The 24,530-nt window shown below is 43.5% G+C and overlaps 1 protein-coding gene and 1 long non-coding RNA gene across 3 annotated transcripts in view; one reads left to right on the top strand and one right to left on the bottom strand.

The window, feature by feature from the left end:
- The first annotated feature begins 288 nt into the window (after positions 1 to 288).
- On the top strand, positions 289 to 17,472 carry LOC125702476 (uncharacterized). 2 transcript variants are annotated; one of them, XR_007380619.1, is made up of 8 exons: positions 289 to 2,622; positions 4,063 to 4,244; positions 4,774 to 4,851; positions 5,699 to 6,085; positions 6,700 to 6,807; positions 6,902 to 7,022; positions 7,134 to 7,282; positions 17,361 to 17,472. It is a non-coding gene; the product is annotated as an uncharacterized LOC125702476 (long non-coding RNA). The 2 variants fall into 2 exon arrangements; XR_007380618.1 differs by lacking the exon at positions 17,361 to 17,472 and having other exon boundaries at positions 7,134 to 8,289.
- The window catches only part of BRINP1 (BMP/retinoic acid inducible neural specific 1), an 80,454-nt gene continuing 71,952 nt past the window's right edge, over positions 16,029 to 24,530 (bottom strand). Inside the window, exons 7-8 of the mRNA XM_048965798.1 lie at positions 23,104 to 23,326; positions 16,029 to 18,543 (exon numbers count right to left, since the gene is read on the bottom strand). Of these exons, the coding sequence (XP_048821755.1) occupies positions 17,403 to 18,543; positions 23,104 to 23,326 (1,364 nt within the window). The 3' untranslated portion in view covers positions 16,029 to 17,402. The remainder of the gene's footprint in view (positions 18,544 to 23,103; positions 23,327 to 24,530) is intronic.

A 24,530-nucleotide genomic window follows, 5' to 3' on the forward strand; every position in this document is an offset into this window, starting at 1 on the left:
CACAAAGAGCAAATAGTGACAACTTTGGCTTCTGGACTGATTGTTTTGTTAACACCCCTCCTGTCCCACCACGGCACATCCACTTTTGTGGGGATGCCTGGCAGAATGGCATAGGAACAACACCAGGAGTGTTTAATGTGCGCAGAACCCAACACTGACTTCCTTTGCAAAGCCTTTGAGGTCTCCTGAGGAAAAGTACTCTTAGCAGCCAGGTGTTGCTTCCCACTGATTGAAAAAATCTAAGGAATAGTTATAACACTTGAGGATTTTTCTGTAAGTCTGCATAACTATTCCTAAAGGAACACCTTTATACTCAACCATCCATCTTCCATTCTCACTGTGCTAGCTGCTGTTGTTGTGAGGACGATCCATGCACAATTATGTCCCTCTTAGTTTGGTGCACTGTCAGACAATGTTTTCCCTGTTTCCATGTTGCTGCCACATCTCGACCTCAAAGAAGCAATCTCAGTGTGTCCTCTTCATAAAACTACAGTTGTGTTCCCTCCTCTGCTTTCTTTTATTTTTTTTTATGGCTGATGTTATCTTCTATTATTTTAATTACATGCTTTAAGGATGCCTGCTGCACAGATCATTGATGGAGTTTGATGTTTGTTAATATCACGTTGCGTTATGGAAATCTGGTACATTAAGACCTTGGTGTCTTTCCAAATTATTCTGAAGATATAAAAAACTTAATAAGCAACCCACTTTAACTAATGCAGACTAATAGGTTGAGAAGAGAGGAGGTGAGCCTGAGAGCTTGATTGTTTGTGGGACTGTAAGTAAAATGATTCAAAGAGCCCTTGATTGAAATTTGTTCTTTAAGGTCACAATTTGGCATCAGAATTAGAGGTAGGACTGGTGGGGATAGTAGAAACCAGTTTGTGGTCAAATCAAGTCAACCTTCGTGCTTGCATTTAATTTTTCCCCAACCAGCAATTTGTCATTAAAAGCCAACACTTAGCTAAATCAGGTGCAGATGGTTGTTTTTATCAAATGAATGATGTTTTATCACTTTAAAAGCTTTTGTTTTTAGTCAAGTGAAGGAAGTGGGCAGCACTCCCTTGTTTTTGAAAGAAGAAGAGCATATGCTTTTTAATTTGAAATGTAGCACTAATAGCATTATCCACAGGGGATAGGCTGTGCTATTGTGGGTTGTGGATAATGCATTTATGCTCAAATATCCTTTATTCCCTTCTGAGTGAAAGAATTTAACAGCATATTGTATTACCGTGCCATAGAGAGTATAGTTTACTCTTAGAATGAATTTTTTGACAGTCTCAACTCTGTTTTTGTTTCTGTTTTGTTAATTATGAGGGAATTTCTTGATGAATTTGCAATGTTCTTTTAACACCGTGCAGAAAAATGCCTTCAACCTACCATGAACGATGAAAAAATACTGTAGAGGGGAGATCTGGAGATAATGCAGTCAAGAGCCAGAGACAGTTTCAAAAATAGCTTTTCTGACACATCCCTTTTTTGCATTTCTCGGTCTCTGCTCTCTTCTCAACACAAGTTGGTGCTCATGCTCACAATGGTGCCAAGCTGAGGATGCTGCGAAACACAGAGAAGAAAGCTTGAGATGAGGAAACTCGGTCCATTAGTGACTTTCTGTAGCAAACTCATTTTCCCCGGGGCTGTAAGACAAATGGTTTAATAACCCAGAATGCTGTGCTCTTTGCTTCTGCAAAGTCGTCTCTCTGCATTCAGCTATATACCCACAGGTATCTCCAACAACCTTCTGGGAAAATGCTGAACAAACGGAGATCGCGACTTGGAAGCCCGGGGCTGGCCTTGCATTGTTTGCTTTTTATTGTAAGGCTTATCTCACTGTGTCATATGGCTAAAAACTGGAGCCTTGCCTTCAAGATAGCAATGGGAAGGCAAGAAAGCTTGTGAGCATTTGTCTTCAGGTCAGTTTTATAAATGAATATACTGATGCAGACCTCAACAGAATGCAAGGGAGAAACTCTGAGCATGAAAAAGCAAGTACAAGTCCTGACTTCTTTTCTGTCACGTGGCTTTCTGGAAATGGAAAATGTGAACACTGCTCTCACGCGCTGTCATCAGAGAATTGGCTGTGCTCCAGGAATATTGTCAAGTGCTGAACTGGTGCTTCCACGCTGACACAGCAGGGATGGGCACAGCCAGCCCAGCTGCAGGCACATCTGGGAAATGCTGCTGAGTGCTGTTCTCAGTTCCCATCTGCTCACAAGATCTTGGGATGTAGTGTCAGAGACACCAAGCCAAACTTGCTGGAGATGCTGGAATAGAGTTAGCTTACTCAGGATGGAAAGAAGGCATCACTGCCCATGTGCATGGTGTCCAGGTGGAACGGTGGAGGAGGGAATGGGTTTTTGAAGACACTCTTGGCTCTGAGGGCTCTGAGGGCTCTATGCCCTACAGCACTGTAACAGAAATGCTAGGTCAGAGCCTGAAGCAGTGACTGAGCACCTGGTGGGAAGGCAGGGCCAACCAGGGGAGCTCAGCTGCATGCAGTGCACCTGAGTGACTGGAGGGGCTGGAGCCAGGATCCATCCCTTCCCAGACCTCATTTAAGGGTTGGCAGTGGAGGCAAGATTTTCTTGCTGGAGATCCTTGCCTACCTGTGGCCTTCCAAAGGTAAGAAATTTTCTTCCTTTGTTTTTGTGTCCATGGCTGCTGTGTTTGCACTTGTTCTCATTTGCTACAGCCTAGGAGTTTGCCACCCTGCTCTTATTGCTGTACTTTCCATTATGTTATAACATTACAAGCAGGAAACAGAAAGTAGGGCTGCTGTCTCTTAGGAGAGTTCAGCTGAAATGAAGCCTGAATGTGGGCTGACCTGCTGCTGGGTAGCAAGACTTTCACCTGCCTCAAGCATCCTACAAATGGAACAACAGTGGTGTGGTATCCATCCTAGTGCTGTTCTAGAAAGCATGCTAATATCTGTGTCTTCTTCAGGAAAGATTACTTGTACCTAGTTTTAGCCATTTAAAAGTTGAGGTGTTTAAGCTGGTGAGCCAGGTTTCATCTACAGGCTGTGGAGAGAAAGGGTGAGTCACCTCTACCAATGTGTCTAAAGTGGGTGGCATGATTCATCCTTCGAAAGCAACAGCCTCTCTTTCTATGGCTTAAATGAGTAGCTTCAGCTAAAAACCTAACTTTCTGGCAGAAAAAAAAAAACAGTTTCACTATTACCCAAATTTGCCCTGAGCACTTTCAAAACTCAGAGCTACATATGTAAGAAAGTTTACCTCTTGGCCCTTTCAAAGGACTGTTTTGTTCTTCCTCCTGGGATCGGCAGATCTTTGTCCTTCAAAATGGTGCTGAGATGGTTTTCTCAAGTTTCATAGAGTCAGAGAAACTAAAGCCTATTGGGAGGATAAGTAGAAGTCACTTAGCCCATCCCCAAACCCCAGGCAGAAAGCTGCAGCTAAGTTGTGTTATCCTTAGTGCTTCGTCCTTTCAACAATATCTTCCAGAAGTCAGTGAGAAAATTCCAGTTGTCTTCAATGGGCTTTCATCCGAGCCTGCAGAGAGAGCAATAGAGAAAATTCAGTTGCAGAGACAAATCAACAGAGGGGAAAGGTAATAGCACAAGAGAACTAAGGGATGTAAACATGAGAGGGGGAGAGGGAAACCAGGAGAGCTGCTTTAAAGGCCTAGCAATGGAGGAACACAGAGGCAAGGCTCACTGGAGAGGAGATGTGGGCAGGGCGAGAGGGACAAGCTTGTACCCTTGAAAGAAGCCTCTCTCCAGTGCTGCAGTGTCACATCCATTTGAAAATGCCTAACTGCTCTTCAGTTTAATCATAGCTGCACTTTTGGGTATAAGATGAATAATTAAGCCTGGGAGTAGAATACAGCAAGTGTTAATAGAGCTAAAGGTACTGCAAAGCCCTTATAAAAAGCTGTGCTTGCAGTGCCGAGTGGCTGCTGTTCTCTGCGTCCCCAATCACAAAGTGAGGAGCATGAAAGTACTAAATTAAATGAAGTGCATCTGTATCTATTCTGCTTGATGTTTTTCCCTTCTGTGTTTTGTACTATTGCATGCTAAATAATACCCTGTCTCCCACACAGGTTGAATGGTCTAATTCTACATCTTCCTCCCAAATCAAACAAGGTCAGACAACCTGCACATTGTAGAATTATAGATTTGGAAGGGACTTTTAAAGGCTGTCTTGTCCAACTCATGCAGTGAGCAGGGACACCCAGAGCTCCACCAGGCTGTCCAGAGCTGGATCCTTCATGCCTGCCCACAGGTACATTCTCTTACATTTTCATTTTAGACATTAACTTACATATGAGGGCTTAAAGAGATAAATGAGTATGAAGTGGTGGTGCTAGGGACTCATTTTTTTCAGTGCCTTCAAGGTTGCTTCTATTGCTGTCCCAGTTCAATCCATAAGCGGTGGTAATTAAGCAGTGTCTGAAAAGACACTGCCCCAGCTACGTTGGCAGCACCTGGCTCTTGCAGAGGACAATGTGCAAGGAACTGGGTTCACTCCTGTGAGGAGGGATGAGATGGAGTTCCATGTTAAATAGCAAACACAAAGATCCTCTCGTAGGTCCTCGTTTTCCATATGCACCCAGTTAAACTAATGTGTACTAATCAAATTAGGATGGGAAGGAAGAGAAGTGGTTATTTTTAAGTACTTGAGAGATGCTTGGGAATGGGAGGTCACTCAGGTGAAGAGGGAGGTCAATAAATAGAAAGAAGGAAATTATTTTTACCCATAGCAGATAAGGTATTTTTAGAGCAATCACCTGAAAGATCCCTGAACTACGCAGAATGATGAGCACTGCTCACACAGCAGCAGTAATGGGAGCTACAACTGGCACGGATCCATGGTCCCCAGCTTATTTCAAGTGAGATTTCAGTGTAATGATATTTTTTTTTTCCCTTTTCGCCCCCCTCCTGTGCTTTCTGCCATCGCTGGGGTTACCTCAATGATCTGACTCTCATATGGGCATTTGTGGAATTTTTCCATTCTTGCTATGTGGATATTTCCTCTCTTCTTTGGCCTGTGTTTCATCCATTTATCTTGACTGCTCTGCTCTCACTTGTGTGAAATGGAAGAGACAAAAAGCTGAACCTCCACAGGCAGGTGGAAAAAGGGCTCCTTCCTGCAGGACTTGTGTGTGTTGGTGGTGGGAGGGTGAGACACCACTGGGTTTTATTTTCACTTTTGGCCTTTTTGCACACTACCCCACGTGGTTTCACCAATTTTCAACATCACACTTTGTCAGCAAGAAGACAGGACCAGCGCCTTCATTTCTTGTAGTCAAATTTAGGGGAAGGCAAATGTCTTTAGATGAGGATAAACTTAGAACTTGCCTCCCACAAACATTCCTCAGGGATGTCATAGACAGGACCACGGGATGCACCAGCTTGAGTATGCAAAGAACAATATTTGATCTCCAGCCTTCTTAGAAGGGGCCAAATCCTCCAAGTGAGGAAGGTGTCTCAGTGTATCCCTCAACCTGAATTGGTATTTTTTTCCTCCCAGACGCCGGGCTTTTGAGTAATTCAGTACATTGATGTATTTCTGCTGTTTGGGGGAAGCTTGAGAGGCATTTTCCTATCTTGCATTATCTGCAACCTTGAGCTGGATGTCTTGCTGCATCCTCCCTGGCCACTCCATTGAAGACGGTGCTGCTTTGCCTTTGTGGTTTTCCCAAGTGAGGGCAGTGAAAGGGCACTTTTTCTTTCAAGGATCAGAGCAAAACACGGAAGATGCCAAATGATAAATATTTGACTTTCGAAGATGAAAAAAGGAAGAGCAGCATCAAGGAATCAATCTCTTGGGATGTCCTGTGGTCTGAATGTACATTTTGTATCGCTGAGATAGGAGCTGGGGATGTGGAGTGTAAAAATGTGAGTTTTACAAGGAAAAAGAATCATCCAGGAGACCTCTGGGAAATCACAGGATGTGTGTACACCTTATGGTTTGTATAAAATTAAATGTTTTTTTCCTCTCAGAGATATTGATCCTTGTTCTTTTATTATCATGATTATGTTTTTTTTTTTCCACTTGCTTCGTTTTCCATATCCCTGTCTTTCAGATCCCTTGTTTGAGTTGGTCCTATTTATCTGAACCAGGTTGGTAATCCTCATTTCTTTTCTCTTTTGCTCTCAATAATTATAGGTCTCCTAGGAAAGCTGGCCTTCAGTAGAAATTTTGTTGAGGTTTTGAAAGATTTTATTAGAAAAGATTTGGATCCTGCACAATTATCAGTTCTGAAAGGTGCTTTGCCCACCTCCTCCAGTGGAAGTGCTATTGATCATCTCACAAAAGGATGGCATGCACTTACAGAGAGAAAAGTTGAGGTCTGGTTGTCTTTTCAACATCAATGATAAAATTGCATCTAATGTTCACCTCATTCACCTTAGCTCCACTGGTCTGCACTAATTAAGGTGGAGCAAGCCGTGCCAGTTAATAAAGAACACTGTAATTCAGCTTGTGCTAGTCCATGATTGCAACAAGAGGAAAAACCCAATAAATGATTGCAAAGATGGGCTTTGATTAATAGAGATAGCTGGGGCTTTTGTTCCCTGATTGTATGGCATAGACTGCAAAACCCTGCCACTATCAATGGCTTAGATGTAACACTCGAAATATCGTCTCTCCCTTTAAAGCTGGGCTCTATCTTGTAAAATCCCGCTGTAAAATATTGCAGACGATTGTCATAATTCTTTTTTTTTTCTTCCAAAAGCACTGTTCTGCTTGGCCAGATGAGCTGCTGTTCTGCTCCAAGGCCTTGCACCCAGGGAGGTCGCATCCCATGAGAGAGATGACTTTTTGGAGCATCACCTCATTTCCTGTAAGCTAAACACCAGAGGAGTTTACAGAATATTTTGCTCATAGGTCTATTGTAGATGTCCATAGGTGTATTAACTTTGGTTCCTTCTATCCAGGATAGCTCTTAATCACTATCAGAACAGACTTTACATACATCACAACCACAAACCGTGCTACATGTTCCCATCTCCTCTGTGCTGTGCCACTATGGACCACAATCCTGGGAAATCATAGGAAGTATGTACACCTTATGGTTTGTATAAAACTAAACAATTTTTTTTCTCTTGCATACATTGATCCTTGATCTTTCACTTTTTTTTTTTGTTTGTTTGCTATCTCTGACACCAGGTGCTGTGTGATGCCTTCAGCCTCAGCTATGAGGAATGTGATGCACACCAGTGCTGGCAGACCGGCTGGAAGACTGAGGTGTGGGACAAACACTTGGTGCAAACCCATGAGCTTCACACAGACCAGCCTGATCTGAACCAGCATGTGTGGTGAGACACTGGAACAGGTTGCCCTGTGAGGTTGTGGATGCTCCCTACCTGGGAGCACTCAGGGCTAGGCTGGATGGGGCTGTGAGCAACCTGGTCTATGAAAGGTGTCCCTGCCTATAACAGGGGGATTGGAACTAGATGAGCGTAAATGTCCCTTCCAACCCGAACCATTCTATGATTATAGCTGTGTAGACAGGAGACAGAGCAATCATGGATCAATCCTTCCTCCCAGCAGCTCCCATGCTCTCTCAGGAGCACTAAGAGTGGTCTGCGTGTACTCAGCAAGGCCAACTTTTCACACCCCATTAGCCCAGATGTGATGAACCTCACTTTCCACAGCCAATTCTGCTGATGGAGCTGACCAAGATTTTTTTATTCCCAGCTGAACAGTCTTCTCTCAAAGAAAAGCAAATTCAGCAAAATATATTTTTTGTTGACATTTTTTTTTACGGGAAATTATTGAAACACTTCCATTTTAGCATTTGGCCAATTCTGTCTCATCTGGCATGAAGTAATCAAAATCCAGCAGAGAAGCCCTCACTGGAATTACCTCTTTCAATCATTTAATGCAGTTCCCCTTCAAGAAGGCTGTCCTGAGATTCCCAAGCTGAAATAGAATGGGATGGGATGTTGCCTCTTGCCCTACACTTTGACAGTGCTTTTCATTTAGCTTCGGGGCTTTCCTCCACAGCACACAAATATTGCTCCAGAAAGCTGCATTTCTAAGGAGGAAGGTTGTCTTGTACCAACTGAATCATAGACAGGATGGTTTGACTCAAGGCATGTAGGAATTAACAGTTGCCACAGCAGAGCTCCTCATGCAGCCAAGGCAATGCAGAGAGGAGTTGACGAAGGGAGACCTGTCTGGTTTTATAGTGACAGATTTCTTTGCATAATGCATTTTGGGTGAAGTTTCAGGTTTATTTTGTACTTATCTGATGTCAGAAGAGTACATATTAAGTCTTCAAGGAAAAAAAAAAAAAGGTTTTCTTGTAATCAGCTTATTGCAGCCTTCCATGTATAATAACACAGTTATATGGCAGTAAACCTGGAATCCTACTGGAGTTTGTTGTAAAGTGACAGATTCAGGTCAAAGCTGTTAATGAGCAGCCAGGCTGATGTGTTATGCATAATGAAGAAGAAAATGACATTATTGTTTTACAGGTGAGCTCGGAAAGTTAGGATATGCCAGGTCCATTAGAGCAACTGTGTATCTTGAAGTTTAATACCTTGCCTCTGGCCAGTACTTCATAGTTCAGAAAAACTTGGGCTATTTTATTGCTGATGACTAAAGGCACGCTGTAGATACGTGGTTTTTTGCTACTTAGCTTCCTCCTCCCTGGCAACAAGCCCTAGATGTCCCAGTTGACTCTTCTGTAGGTGCAGACTTTGAAGGGTGCTGATATGGGGTGGGTGTGACCACTCAGACCCATATTTTCTTCTTTGCTCTGCCACAATGAGACCCTATGCAGCTGTTTCAATGTCTGTTCTGTCTTTCTTATCTGAAATGAATGCTTTTTGGGGAATGTGTTTCTCATGCCCCTCTTGTCTAGTTGGCTTTTTGTTCCCTAGTGTTTCTTTGTACTTATTTTCATTAACTGAAGCCTATAATGAATGCACAAGTAATACTGGCCTGAAAAAAACAAACAAACAACAGAACATTGCTCATCCCATGAGGAATATCAAAGTAGTAAAAAAGCACTTTGGAAATGGGAAGAGATGCAAAAAGACAAAAGCAATCATTTCTGCTTCAGCATTTCCTGGGAAGAAAGGGCAGCAAGCAAATACCCTAACAAACGGATGACAGGCAGGTCCTCCTCCGTGAGAGTGACCCTTGAAAAATGATTGGGAACTTCAGCTGTTGTCACATGCGTTCTCTTCTTAATTGGTGCTCTCCTGAGATGCTTCTTGAAACAAGGTCTCCTTTCTGCTAAGTCTCTAAAATGCCATCCACTCTGGTGTCTTGGTGCATGACTGAGGTCCCCCAGTGCCACATCTGAGATATTAATTCTCATTAAGAAGTAATGCAATTTGTGGCCACTTGGATACTTGCTGTGCTTTTCATCGACTGTTCTGGGTGTGGTGTAAGAGTTCATATCTGTCTAATGCCCACTGCCTGGGATGACTGAACCCAACCCAGGCACTGAAATTAATTCAGTAATTCAGGCTAGAAAGTTGCTTTGGGATCTCAGCACTCCCAGGCCTTTTTGTCTCTGAGAAGTGGGACTCCCATAGAACTCAACACCCACTACCAGTTATTGACATCTAGGGATCTGAGCCAGAAAAAATATGTTGTCATGACCTTAACTCATGGTTTTGAATGGTCCTTTTGGCTTTCACATATACGCGTGCTCAGTATTGCAACCCTCAGTGCTCAGCACTATGCAGGACTGAGCCCCTCACTAATCCTTCTGAACCCAAGTCTATTGACTTTCAAAGCAAACCGCAAGGGCTTCTTATCTACATTTCCTGAGCAAGCTGCTTGCTTAGGCTGAGCCTTTTGCATTAGTCTTCACCAGAGTTGATTTTGAGCAGCGAACATGATTAGATTTTCATATCAAGAGAGACTGAAAGTATGGAGATGGTTGCCAAATATCCAGGAGTAAGTCAGGAGCGAACTCCCTTCTTTCTGTAGTTTGTGAAAGCACAGCAAGATCAGAATTAGTGCCTAATCCCAACCCAGACAATATCCAGGTTTTGTTTTCTCACTCTGGAATGAAACTTAACAGAACCCTGAGTCTGAGTGTCTTAAGAAGCATGAAAACCAGATCTCAGTTGTTAGCTGCATGACATTTGTATAATCTGATCCTGTCATCACATTGCAGAACAAGATTCAGCCCTAAATTACACCACAACCCAACTCAGACAAGCTGCATGTTGTCAAGAAGCCTGTCCCAGAAAACAGGCTGAAATAAGGATTGTTTTGCCTCTAGAATATTTCTGTTGCTGGCTTCTCTTTGAACCAAAATCGGGCAAAGGCAGTGCTTTCAGGCTTGACCTGAGCGTTTGGGGTGTTTTAAGATTAACACTAAATCCATGCCATGGTAGCACATTGTTGTGCATCTTTGTCGAGGTCACTACTAGTGCCTGTGAGAGTGGGGGCAGCAAAGCTGTCAGGGAAAATAAAAGCATATCTAGAATAGCACCTCCTGTCCTGATGTCTCTCCTGTTGATATAATGGTCTGATGGCTGAGGCTAAAAAATGATGAAATATTCCTATACACATGAATATACACATGCTTTTTTGTGTTTCCGTCTTCATGATATCAGGTCTCTTGACTTCCTTGAATTTAGCAGCAGCTGTCTGCTCTGCTCCTGACAGCATCTTTGAGCTCTCATGACTTCAGATCCCCTTGGCACACCCTGTCCTAAGAGACTGAGCACTCTGCAAAGCCATCAAAGCTGAACTCCTTTTTCCCGTTTAGACAAGTCTATGTTCTAGATGAGATGAATGACAGGTATTCAAAAGCAGGTGTGGCTCAGATAACTGAAAAGTAACGTTTACTTTCAGCTCCTATTTCCATCAGAAATACTGAATTTAAAATTATCTTTTTTTTTTTCTTTTTTTTTTTTTTAGGCTACTTTTAGAATTTCAGCCAAAATAATTCAGTTGGCCATTTTCTACTGCAGGCTGTGGTGCCGGCAACTCCCAACACAGCTCACAGCAATGTATCACTGGCAAAATCTTTCTAACATAAGGTGTCTTGGTGATTTTCCTTTTTCATTTTGTTTCTTTGTTCAGCTAAATTTGTTTGCGTTTTTCCATGGCATTAAAATACTATTTTGAGCTGTACTTACATGGTGTGTTTTACATACGGAGATAATGGACTGGCATTGTTCATTATTGAGCCAAAACTGTGAAGAGGGAAGGGTCAGTGACAGGATTGGTTTGGGGAGTACGACAGTCCTCCTTGCGCAGTGAGGTCAGTAATCCAATTTCTTTTGCCCTACTGTTTCTCCTCAGGGTCATCTAACCAGATCCTTCTCCTCCGCAGGCTCTGCTGCAGTGATAATTTTTTTCTAGCAATAATACCTTTCGGAGTTCTCTAGGGGAGGGACCCATGGCCTGTTTTTTCTAGGTCTCTTCACGAGGTCAGATTTCTTTTCCTGCCTGTGTTGTGAGGAAAGCAAGCACTGGAGGGCAATGGGAACCACCCAGTAGTTGCACTGCTCTGCTGCACGCCACTAACAGTGAGGGCACAGAGTGGTGTGGCTGGATCCGTGAGCCTCGTGGAGATGCATCTAATGGCACGGAGTTGTTCCTGGTGGTCAGGATTGCTATTGGCAGTTTTGAACGTGAGGTTTGTTTTGTGCATCCTGAGAGCGCAGATTGCACTGAGTTGTTTTTTTCTTGTTACAAAAAAGGAAAATCATCTTGGCTTGAAGAGTGGACTTGTATCAAGCACCCATCTCATGCCAGGAAAAGTCACAAGTTGGAAATTCAAGATGGGGAGCTGAAATTTCTAACAAGTTCTCTTACAGAGCTTTTAGTCCTCGCTGTTTTTCAGGTTTATTTGATTAATAGAAAATTAATAATTCTGCTGACAATTCTGATGACACTCAGAGAAGTTAGTTTATGCTTAGAAAAAAAGAAAGATTACTGGAAGAAGGTGCAGAGAAGATGGGAGGGACTTAGTTGATATGTGGTTTTGAGAAAGGATCCTGAACAAGGACCATGATTTGCCTGGGTCCAGCAGCTCCATTTCAAACCATTCAGGCTGGAAGGAATGTGGAAATGTCTTGTTTGTGACCTCCTTATGCCCTGTCTTATCTCCCTCATGCCTCTCCCCAGACACCTAACTGCTATCACCTCCCGTGTCTCTGCCTTCAGACAAGAACCTGCAGCACCTGAGCCTTGTGATGCTTTCCCTTCAGCAAGGTTCATCGAGGAAAATGCTTTAGCTGGAGACAGGAGAGCACAGTCTGGGTTGCCGCTCAGCACTGAGAGCTGAGCAGTCGGACTGGGGATCTTGCAGTGTGCTCTGGTGCAGGAGATGCCATCTGCCAAACGGCCTCCCGAGTGGTGTTTTAGCAAGTGGGCTAAAAAGAACATCCTGTGCACGGCAGCTGAAGTCCGCCACAGCTGTCACGGGAACTTGCATGCACAGCCTGGGCTGGAGGTGGATCTGGCTCTGCAGGGAGGCTGGGCATGTGGCCAAGAAACCTCCCTTCTTTGCCTATGTTTCCTTTAGGGGAAGGGAAATGCTGGCTTAGCACTGCCAGAAATTGCTCAGAGAAGCAGGATAGCACTGAAAAGCATTGGCATTCTTGGGTGCAGCTCACCCAGGCAGACACTGACACCTCTAACTGAGCTTGTCAGAGCCTCGTGGCCAGCCCTACCTTTTTTGAGGTCACAGTCATGAGTACCATTGTCCCCCAAAGCAGCACATGTTCTTGTCTGCAACAGCAAACAGGCTTTCTGAGAAGACAAAAATAAGAGTGGGAACAACATCCCTCCTTTGTTTATCCCTATCATCACCTCCACCTTAGTTCTCATGCACCTATCTCAGATGCTTGCAGGATATGCCTGCTCCAGGACATGGCTGTTGGAGCTACACAGGGGAGCCTGGGGGTCAGTAGGGCCATGCCCTTAGCTTCTGAGGAGGGCAAAGCTGCCGTGGTCCAGACTCTTCCTGATGATTTCATGTGAGAGCTAATTAATGGCCTCCCCACGTCTCCATAGCAACTCCATGCTGTGCTCTTCGCCCTGATCCAAATGGGCATTCTGTACACTTCTGAAGCCGTAGCATCAGCATATTAATAAGATTTGCTGACGTCCTTTGCTTTCTGACACATTGGCTGAGAACTCTAAATTTGAATAACTTTTAAAAAGCACTTTTCTTAATCAGCTCCTCGTCCATTCTCTCATGTGACTTGAAGCAACAGATCCCATAAGTCTTCTGGATCTTGGAGCTAAAAGTAGGTGGAGTCTGCTCTACCTGCTGGTCTTTGCCATTCTCAGCCTTTAGGATATCCGCTGTCTGGCTTTTCTTTCTGTCTTTCTCTGTGTTTTTGTTTGTTGGTTTTTTTGTTTTTTTTTTTGGAAGCTCCAGCTTCCACAGAGTCCCTAACTGCAGCAGGTGACAAGCATCTGCCACGAGTCAGTAGGACCACTCCAGTACTATCTGGGATGGACCAACTCAGGGATTGCTCCTTATCTTCCGCTTGTATGGGAGAAGGGAGTTAAGCTCCATTCTCATCACCAGTCAGATGATGATTACCCACATCTAAAAGTCTGAGGATCCCTTTCTAACGCTGTACCAACATTTACCAGCCGTGCTGCTTAGTGATCCTAATATAACAGGTGAAAATACTCTCTCAGTGCAATCCTCCTCTATTAATTACCCTCCAATCTTACATTGTCTTGTAAAATCTTTTTCTGGCTGGATGGAGGACTTGGACATGACTACCTCAAAAGACCATTAATACCACTGCAGCCCTGGTGTGCCCTCTCTGGTATCTCTTATCCCAGCCAGAAGTATAGGAGATGACTGCATTGCTTGCACATCAAATACCCAAAAACAAATTTGTGTAATCTAGTTCTGCACCTGGTAGTCACAGGTCCTTCTTACCAGGTAAGGTTTGATGGGACTGAGCAGTGAAAGCAGACTGTGTGCTCTGAGGTGCTACGAACATTTCACATTTGAAAGGTAGGGCATGAAAATTTTCTCACTATGTAACCTGGACCCAGACATCTGTTTCTGTCATCAAAAGGAGAGGACAGTGTGGTCCAAGGCACAGTTGATCGCATTATTTGGTTTTGCTTTTCCTTTTTATCTCTGACACACATTTTGAGCTCAAAACATTGTCTCATTGCACAATAGCTACATTTTCCTCTACCCTGAAGGACAAGAGAATTGATCCATGACATCTCATCTTCATTCCACCTCCAAATGTCATCCAGCCTTGCTGCAACAGCTTTACTGCACAGAAGCTCTACATCAGTGTTGTGATGTGCCATTATGCTTTGATGGCATGTCACCAGATCAGGAACTCATGAGGAACTTCCTATGCTGACGGTCTATCTGTGCTAAATTTCCTTCATATTCCTAGTCTGATTTTCAACACTCCAGCTTCATTATCCCAGCCACCGTGGAAATGCTTGTCTATGTCAGGTAACCCATCTCTAACCCCTCTGCTGCCTACTGTGGTTTTGGTCATGTCTGGACAGCAGTGATTTAGAGTTCTGTTGGTTCCCAATGTCTTGTTTAAAGTTCCTGGTATTGCCCTCCTTGTCAAAGCACAGTATGATCAGGGTTGATCATGCCCAGGCATCATTAGAAATACATGAGAGCCATCAATTTGATCTCTAACAGTCCCACAAACACCAGGCAAGATTTAGCTCATGTGTTGTTAGCTACCCACGAGATCTGAGATTTGATTGCAACTTCTCTCGCTGCTAGTCACTAGAGCTGGCTACTTATCTCATAGGAAAGCAATTTATCAAATTAATTTCACTTTATATAAGCACATTCACTATTCCCAGCCACGAACAGATCCCATCATTGAATGCAGACTGCATTTCTGGCTATAGGTTGCTCATAAGCAGTAGTCAGTATTTTTAGAGTAATAACTATAGTTCTTTTTCAGTGTCAGCTCCTCAGGTCATACATGTAAATTAAAGAGTATATTTGTATTCCCTGCTTCGATGGATGAAACTGCCAGGAACATTATTTTCACTCATAATTACTAATTTGACATTCATTTCCCATGAATACTCTTCACTATTTGCTTAAAACTAGCTTCCATGCATACCATTGCCAATGAATTTTCCCTCATTGGAAAACTGACATGGAAATGTCACAGCTATAAAGAAACGTTTGAGTGGTGGGGTTCTATAAACATGAAACTCTGCTATGCAAACAAGAACCATTAAAAAAAATAAATCAAAAAACAATTGAACAAATTAAGAAAAAGGCAACCTTGCAATCTCTTGCAGGGGCTGATCAGTAAAGACAGAAAGAGATCTCAATATGTGTTGGGGAAAACACAAAGCCACAGGTTACTACCAGCTGAAATGGATGCATGTCCCTAGAAATGTGTTTGTTGAATTCACTCAGATCTTCCTCAGGCTCATGCAGATCCCCCATTTGGTGGACACACAAGGACTGATGTGTTCGTTTATGACTAGGATTCTGTTTTTTGTTTTCTCACTAACTAGACAGTTTCTTGTATGCCCTCAATCATTAGTTCCGCAGGAGAGTTCAGTGAATGTTTATTTTCCTTAAGGTATCCAACTCCTTCTCAGCTTTGATTTGCATCAACCAAAATCTCTCAAATTGAACAAAACCTGAAGCCAGACTTAATTGCCTAAGTCCCTGGAGTCGTATGAGTAACACCACAATGCATTTAGCTCTTTCCAGAAGAACTGATGTTATTCTAAGATTCCACAAATAAGATCAAAACCTGCACAATTTGGAACGTGGCTGAACCACCATGTTAAGTCGTGAGCCAGATCTGAATCTTGGGTGTTGGGCCAAGGCCTCCTGCTCAGCCCTGCTTTTCCACAGGATGCTCCTCCAGCTCTACAAGTCTGAAGGATGAGAGTTTTGTTTATTCCTTCTGAAAGGGCAGAACTGTCACTAGCAGTTTTGACAAAGAATTTTAACTAAGAATAGTGAAATTAAGAGAAATAACCCACTACTCTCCTCCCATTGTGTTCAGGTTTTATCACCAGCTCAGCTGATCCTACATTCATTCACTCTACCCTGTATTTAAAAAAAATATATCCAAACACACATGAACACACACTGCAAAACTTTACACAGCTTTTGGTTATTTCAGGTATTTTGTCTGTCTGATAACTCAACCCTTTTAAATCTGTCTTTATCTTTGTAAACTGAGAGCAGATTTTTGTGAGTTCTGGAGATACTGTAATAAAATTTTTCTCATCTGCTTTCTGTTTGGTTTCATATGTTTGTTTGGTTGTTTGGTGGACAAAGAATGTGAATGAAGGATATTCTTCATAGGTACAGAATCATAAGAAAATATAAGGGATTTTTCCTTCCCCAAAGAACTAAAATCACCCATGTACCCCTCAGCATCTCCAGATTTCCTTGGAAATACGTTTTCTTTACCTATGCTTTGGTTTTTTTTTGCGGTGATGGCGGTTTCCCAGTGTTATCAGACATACCAGAACATAGGCTAAAAACCAAACTTAGATTTGCCATTAACTCCAGGTTTTCCAGTGTGAAATATAGTTTTGCCTTTCTCAATTTTATGGTATTCAGACACCTTAAAGAGCAGTGACTCAGGAAGTTTTACAGAGGTTGAGCTCTGGCCTCACTGAAGGCAACAGCAGCCTGCTGGCAGGCATGGAGTGAAATGAAAGGAGACCTGACCCATCCTTCTCTTCAGCAAGAGCTGACACTACCTCTCGTGAGAAGTCTTCCAAAGTGAAAATGCCAAAGTGATGCCACCTCAGATCTGCATCCACCCTTCCACCTGCTGTGTCTTCTCCCCGATGAGGCCCTTGCTTTAATCTCAAAGGACTGCCATCACCTTCCGTCCTTCAGCAAAGCTCAGCATGGGCTGGGTGAATAACTCAACATAAAGCTGGCATAAATCTCAACAGGAGAAATATCTTTTATCTTTAACCATTTACTCCCACTAGGAATAATGGCAGTTCTTTTACATTTACATATAACTCTTTTTTGTTTGTTTGCTTTGATTTTTTTTGTCTCTTTGTCTTGGCACCTGCATAGCAGAAATCTTTACAGTTCATTACAGAAATTTGCCCCTCTCTCTGCTCCTCCCTTTATTTATTTACCCTGCTGCCCCTGAGGACTAGCAAGCAACACCTCCAAGGTCAAGAGAGAGTAAGGTGTTACTCTTTTATGACGGATTATAGAAATAACAAACATGCCTGACAGTTTTATACAGCTGCTAGAACGGGTTTAGTTTTCAACAAATGAAGAATTTCCTCTTTTTTTTTCTCTTTTGTATATTAATTACATTTTACAAATTTTGTTTTTCCCCCTTCTTTGCCTTTTTCCCCCTTTTCTTTCTTTCTTTTTTTACTTGGTTTTTTTTTTTCCCTTTTTTTTTTTTTTTTTTTTCCTCTTTTATTTTTTTACAGCAAAAGGATCAGTCACCAACGTGTCCCACTGAAAAGTCCGGGTTAGCAGAGTTTGGCTGTCATCTGGTCCGACTGTTTGAGGATCTCGGTGTTGTACAGGTCTAGAGCGTGGTTCACACGGATGATTTCACTGTTGGTGAGCTTCAGGCGGTGCTTGAGCATACAAGAGAACAGATCCAGCTGGGGCTTCCCCGGGGCCACAGGAGGTGCCAGTCTATTGATTCGGTCCCGAATATCCAGCAGCAAGAGCATGACGGAGGAGGAAGAATAGAACTGCCCACCTTGCGTGTACGACTGGTTGACCTGCTGCACGGCGCTGCGCAGAAGGTCAGCGTTGAAGCGCAGGCTGTAGCCGTACACCTGCACGTCCGAGATCTTGATGTAGAACTGGCGCTTGCTGGGGTCAGAAAGGTCCACGGGCCCTTGGCCCGTCTCGTTTCGCAGCAGGGAGGGCAGCCGTGTCCGGCTGCGTAGGTAGATGTGGACAGTCTCGAAAAAGGTTTTCCACCGGTTGCCCAGTAGCAGGGTCCAGTTGTAGCACTGGCTGTTTTGGAGGCGGATTTTCTCCCAGCGTGGGTAGCCGTACTCCCCAAAGGGCATGTTCCAGCCCTCGGAGTGACTCCCGCTGAACGGATTGACATAGACAAAGAACATGGGGTCCAGGCTGCTGTTGCGCATCTGGCAGATGCGCATGGAGATCCCAATCACCATGTGGATGAAGTCCATCCTGTTCTTGTTGCTCTTCAAGGTGAGGGACATGCGTTTGCGCCACCTGGGGTCAAAGAAGGTGTCCAGGCGGATCTCGTTGCTGATGAAGGTGGTATGCACGTACAAGCGAGAGTCCATTTTCTGCAGCAGGTACTTCAGTTCTAGGTCCTGGAAGTCCAAGTCCGTCTCGAAGCTGATGAATTGCTCACTCCGCTCTGAGTCTACGTTCTGAGGCTCGCAACGGCCCCGATAAAGCTTATAGCCCTTGTTGCACGAGCCACAGAGAGAGATATTGGCAAGGCTGCACATGGCACAGCTGTTGTTGCCCCCAATGATGCAAGGGATGGGACGCTGACACAAGCTGGTGCCACCGTGGCAAACACAGCTCCGCTGGCTTTCCAAAAAAGTGCCCCAAAACCCATTCTCATTGCAGTAGAGTAGGGACTGGACCCGGGTAAGCCATTCCTGTATTGTCCTGCAGGTAGGAAGAAGAGAGAATTAGCATCATAGAGCCTCACAGAATCTTTGGTGTTGGCATCTTTCTATGGTCATAGTGCTTTTAGGGATATAACTGGAGCAGAGCTTTCAGGGCATTGATATCCTACTACAACATTTGGGAACTATTCCAGTTTATTTCTAGGCTAAAACTTACATCTGGTGTTTATTCCTCCCACAGAGAACAAAAGCCCTCTAAGAAATAGCCATAAGTTAGTGATCATCTAAGGGCTCTCTCTTCATGCTGCTCTAAGAGCTGAGACTGGCTCAGCCTTCTGACAATGCTCCCATCAGCGTAGTGCTGAGAAAGTTCAACCATGGGAACAGAGCTGATAAAGCAGTGCCAGAGGCTGAAGTGTTATCAGGTATTGCAGCATAACTCCTAGACTGGCGGGAGGCAGCTGCCCATCTCCATATCACAGGCAATTCCCTCCACTCCCCAAAAACAGATTCTGTAATGGGATGACACAAAGCCAATAGTAACCTCTGCTCGTGGTGCAGAGTGCAAAACCCAGCAGAAGAGTATGCAAGTCAGGGTGCACAGAGACCAAGCTGCTTGAATGGATTCTCCTTTAAAAAATCTGCTGCTAATTCATGTCCTCTTACAGCTTCTCATCCAGTCACGCTTACCCATTCCCAGGTCCCACCACTCCCATCACTGCTCCATGAGCACCCTCATCTCTGCATCCCACAGCCCTGCATTGGCTCCTAATGAATGACACCATAACCCACGTTTGCTTTTCATATGACCACCCTGCAAAGCTGCCTCGCTGCCCCTTCTCCCCCCTCTCTGGGAAATCTCAGCACAGCAGCTCCTTTCTCTGCAGCCTCCAGCAGAACGCCTCGTTCAGCCTCGTCCAGCTCCCTCCTCCCCCCCGCCTTCCCCTCAGCTAATGAATACTTCATTGTCTCTTCTGGGCAAAAAGTTCTTGGTAGCACTGCAGTGAGAGGACTGGCTAATGACAAATTAGGATTCAGTCCCTGTAGAACAGGAGGAGTGATTATGGACAGAGGCTCTCAGAGCTGGATTAGTGAAATTCATGGCACCTGCATCGCCTGACCTCCGAATAATCATTAAGCTGTAGGCTGTATCAAAGAAGGCATTAAATGATACAGCAGCAAAGAACAGCAAGATGATTAGGGGGAGGGAGTGAGAGGAGGGATGAGAGTGTAAAACAGAGGACAGCACTGGAAGGAAAGAAATAATCGAGGAGCAGAACTAGAAAGGGAAAAGGAGAGGAAAATGTGCAGGTAACAGGAAAAATAGGTAAGAAATGCAGAAGGCTTAGGGATGCTGAAAGGAGCAATAACTGAAAGACAGAGAAACGGCAGGAAAGAAAAGAAGCACAAAGAAAACTGAGAAAAACACAGTGAAGGGGAAAAAAATGAAGTGAATCATCACAAAAACTCAGAAACCTTGAGTGCAGGAAGGGGCAATTTTCACATTCCTCCTGTGGTACAGGGCTGTCAGGGTTGCCTACCTATGCTCAGAGCTAGCAGGAGCTCTCCTGCCAGTGGAAAAGCCTGGTCCCTAGAAAAAGGGCCCATGACATTGCCTGGCTTCTAGGATGGTTCTGCTTGGAGCACTGCAAGGTTGAAGCTTTATGGTACAGATTTCATATGTTGGTAATGACAGAGTTCTTGAGATGTGAGCTGTGCAGAAGGGATGCTATAAAAATTGGAGTAAGATGACCCCATCCTATCCAGCTGGTGTGTTCTGTCCTAGGGAAGAATAAAAAGGAAAAAAAGAGAGAAAAAAAAAGAGCTCTCCTTCCTTCCTTATCTTTTACCAACTGTTGGTAGAGCAAAACAACAAAGGAGTTTTGGCTGATATTTTGCAATTGAAACTAGCAATTTTCCTGTTCCTCAGATCAACTTAGTGGAAGAAAGATGGAAGGAGATCTGCACGAATTGTTCTGTGTGCACATCTTAGCGCTCAGCAAAGACACAAGTAGGACACAAGCGAAGAAAAGAACTACCCACCATCTGCTGATGGCAGCAATAAAGGATGTAATTAAATGAAAATGCAGAATCCAGGGCAGAGCTGGGCATGGACTACAAGCATGACAATGGGAAGCATGATAGAGAGAGAGAGAGGAAAAGCGGTAAAATTACCCCATTTTATCCTCCAGCTTGGTCAGGGTAAGCATATACACAGAATCAGGCAGAGCCCTTGGGCTGACAGGAGGCAACTCCTTGAAATACTGCCCTTGATGGCTCAGCTCATGTGAATGTAACCAAGACAAGACAGAAGGCAGCTGAAAAGAGCCACTGTTTGAGAGCTGAGAGTCAGCAGCAGAGTTGCCATTGACTTTTATTTTTATTATTTTCCCTTTCATTAAGCTGTCATCAATTTCTCTTTCTCTCCCTTAATAAGACTGCAAGAGTTATTTTGCTTAATGTTTGCTACCTCTGCTAATTTAAATATGAAGTACTAGAGTATTTGAAATCAATAAAAAACAAAACAGTCTACAAAGGTAACTGGAAGCAATTTTACATTCAACTTTAATATCTGATGCTCCAAACTTAAATGAAAATAATGACATCCAGGCAGAACTGCAAGCACTAAGTTGCAATGGTTCCTTGCAGTTGCGCACAGGAGTCATGCAGCCTGGCAATGCTGGGGACTAGGAGCCAGGTGGTTGTGTTTCACCATTTAAAACCTATTGCACAAGAACAACAAAACCAAACCACCATCCAGCAGAACAGATTCTTCTTTCTTTTTCCTTCTTCTTTTTTTTAATTTTCTCAATTGCAAAAACAAAGGTAAGAATTTAAGAAGTTCTCCTTTACAAGCTCAGCTTTCACTGTTCCCAGCAGCACTAGCTGCTGTGCAGATACCTTTGGGCTTTCTGTACACAGCAGTGAAACAGACATTGCTGTTTTCATTCTCAGCAGCTGGGAGGAGTATTTTAACTAATGACAATATGGCTGGAGCCCAGAACATGTATCAACCCCCTCCTTTGGTGTTATTTATGTTTTAGATCCAGAATTTTAAAATAAAATACGACTGTAGGTGCCCATTCAATATTGAAGCTTTAACAACTGGGGAGTGGTTTCTTTTTTAAACCAACAAACTTGGCATCAAAGAGGTGCTTTAAGTAAAATATAAGCAAATATAGATATTTATATTTCTTTTTTTAGCTGTTACAAAAGGTTATGGAAAAGTTATCCTAATTGCAAAAATCCCTAATCTTCCTTTCTGTTGGAAACCTCTTCCTTTCCCTGAGGGCAATGGACAGCAGTCCTATTTCTTTTTTTATGTTGCTTTTGAATATATAATGTGTATAAAAGAAGGAGAGAGGCTTGCTCTTAATAGAACCTTTCCATCCTTTCAAAGCCACAGGCATGCTCGATAAGCGTCTGTTGTTCTGTACGGTAACAATTAGGAAATTAGAGTATTTCCAAGCTGTGTGAAAAGAGCAATGACATGCATACCTCTTCCACCACAGAGCTGTCTACCGAGCCCCTCCCCTGCCTAGCTACAAATGCAGAATGACAAATAAGAAAAGAAATGATAATATGCCTGGTGGTGTTGACTTAAACAAATCAAGCACATCAGTCAGTTAAAAAAACCCAGCTGCCATCATCCATTTTGTCCTCCTTTCCCCAGATTCTATAATACAAGTTGGAGGCTCCCTTTCTGCCTGGCTGACTTTTTAAAATAGAAGAGAAATGCTAAAGACATATTTAGCTGAATGCTTGGAGCAGCGTGGATCTTTGCTCACTGCTGTTGTGGTACAACTCAAAATAAAGGCTGGACTTGCTTGTGACTCCTCCACCCATTGGCTGGTTTGTAGCAATGGGGCCAGTTGACAGGAATGGGCCAACTCCAGGAAGTTCTCCAAAGTCTTCTTTTCATAAACACTTAATAGATATTTCTCCTCATCCTGGGTAACACCATCTAGACTTTGTCCAGTGACATGAAAATTTTGGATAATTAAAGAGACCTGAAACCCTGGAAGAGTTTCCTGAGCTGCACCACAGTGGAACGAAAACTTAGCATGCATAGCAGCCAGTGGGCGGGATGATAATAAGACACAAAAATCAGCTCATTTTCTCTTGAGTTTGAATATATATGCAATAAAGGAGCTAAAACCCAGTTCTACAAATGTTAACCTGGCCTGACTACTTCCAGAGATGCATGGAAGAAAAGGGCACTTGGATTCTTTTTTTTTCCCCAAGATTTTCAGTGTTATTTCATTCCAGAAAATGTGGAAATAAACAGCAAGCAATATCTAATAAAAATGTACAAATGCAATTCTGCAGAAGTGTTGAGAAGCAAACAAGCTTAGCCATAGGGCAGTGCTGAGAAGAGCCAGCGGGAGGTGACTATTGGACATCAATAGTTATTGTTGGCGTAATGGAAAATCTGCCCTCTGCACGTGTAACAACATCACAGGGCTTTTGGTCAGCGCCCGTTTCAAAGTTTTCCACCAAACCTTTGTACCAGCACACCCGCAATCAATTCACTTTGGCTGCAGGTCCCCAAGCCCAGCCCTACCCCACCGCTCCCATCCCCACGAAGGCTGAAGGTTACCTTTCTCTAGGCAGCTGGTGGTTGGGGTTGTGCCGACATCGGACACTGAGGCCGAAGAGTTTGCGGGCAGTGCGCTGGATCTTCTGGCGCTGGGCTTCCAAGGAGCTCTGCAGCAGTTTGTAGCGGTTCTGCAGGTCCCAGTCGTTCCCCCAGTGCTGGTGGATGCTTGCAATGGTCAGGAAGTGGTTGCTAGGTAGCCTTTTCATGAAGGATTTGAACTCATCTGGAACGCACAGGGAAGTTGAGAAATAGAACTAGAGGACTATCATGAAGTTGCAAGGAGTTTCATGTGCAGGATGGAGAAGCAGCAATGATGTATGGGGTGCCAAGTGCTCTGCTAAGGGGAGCTGATGGCTGTTAACCCACTGGGATGCTATTGTGCCCCAGGAAACCCACCACTTCCATTGCTGCTATGGTATAGGAAGTGAAATCCACAAAATAATACAGTTAATGTGTACAAGGTGAAGAAAGACAAGACCACGCTCCCTGCAGCATGGGGGTAAAGTCTGGGGACTGTGAAAAAAAGCAGGGAGCTGTAATCACCCTCAGCTAGAGTGCTCATTTCAGTTGTTTTTCAGATGCTCCTAAAATGCCATTTGTTGCTGGAAGTCAGATCACTTTGGCTGTATCATTAGGAAAAAAAGGGGGAAGAAAGCTTCAGAAAATCCCCAATGGAATGGTTTGGATTGTTCTAAAATGTCCCGTTCTCTCTTTTATTTAAAAAGACACTTCTTTTTCTACATTTCAAGTTAAATGAGTCACTCTATGCAACACTGCAAACAAAACAAAATATTTTGCAGGGCTAAAGTAAGAAAAAATGCACCAGTTTTAGCCAAAGGAAAAAATCTAACCAATCTAAAAATATGCTCTTAAATGTTATTTTGTGATCGTTTTATTTCTGTTTGATTTTGCTTGATAATAATAATAATAAAAAAACTTTATGTTAGATCTGGGTGTTGTTTTGTTTTTTTTCTCCCATCACAGAACAGAAAATCTGATCCTTTTTGTTTTTATGACCATTCCTGTTTATGATCCTTTTTTTCCAAACCAAGTAGGATAGTTTGCTTAGACTCTGATTGCCAGGCTGGGACATCCTCATGTGGATGAGACAGATGGTTCCAACATCCTCAGTAGAAAATAGCCCATTTTTTGATACTAGAAAACTGTTTGGCACACTGGGACCTTGAGAAACTTGAGGAGTGGGCCAACACAAACCTCGTAAAGTGCAATAAAGAAAAGCAGAAAGCTCTGTGCCAGGGCAGAACAGCCCCAACATCAGCACAAGCTTGAAAACAGCCAACAGCAGCTGGAATGGTCCCAGCTTTGTGGTGAGCACCGTGCTGAAGGTGGGTCAACAACATGTTCCCTCTGCCCTTGTAGCAAACTGCATACGGGGCTAAATCCAGTAGATAAGGGGAAGTAAATAT

Source organism: Lagopus muta, chromosome 19, assembly GCF_023343835.1.
Source record: "Lagopus muta isolate bLagMut1 chromosome 19, bLagMut1 primary, whole genome shotgun sequence".
In the NCBI taxonomy this organism is placed as follows: domain Eukaryota; kingdom Metazoa; phylum Chordata; class Aves; order Galliformes; family Phasianidae; genus Lagopus; species Lagopus muta.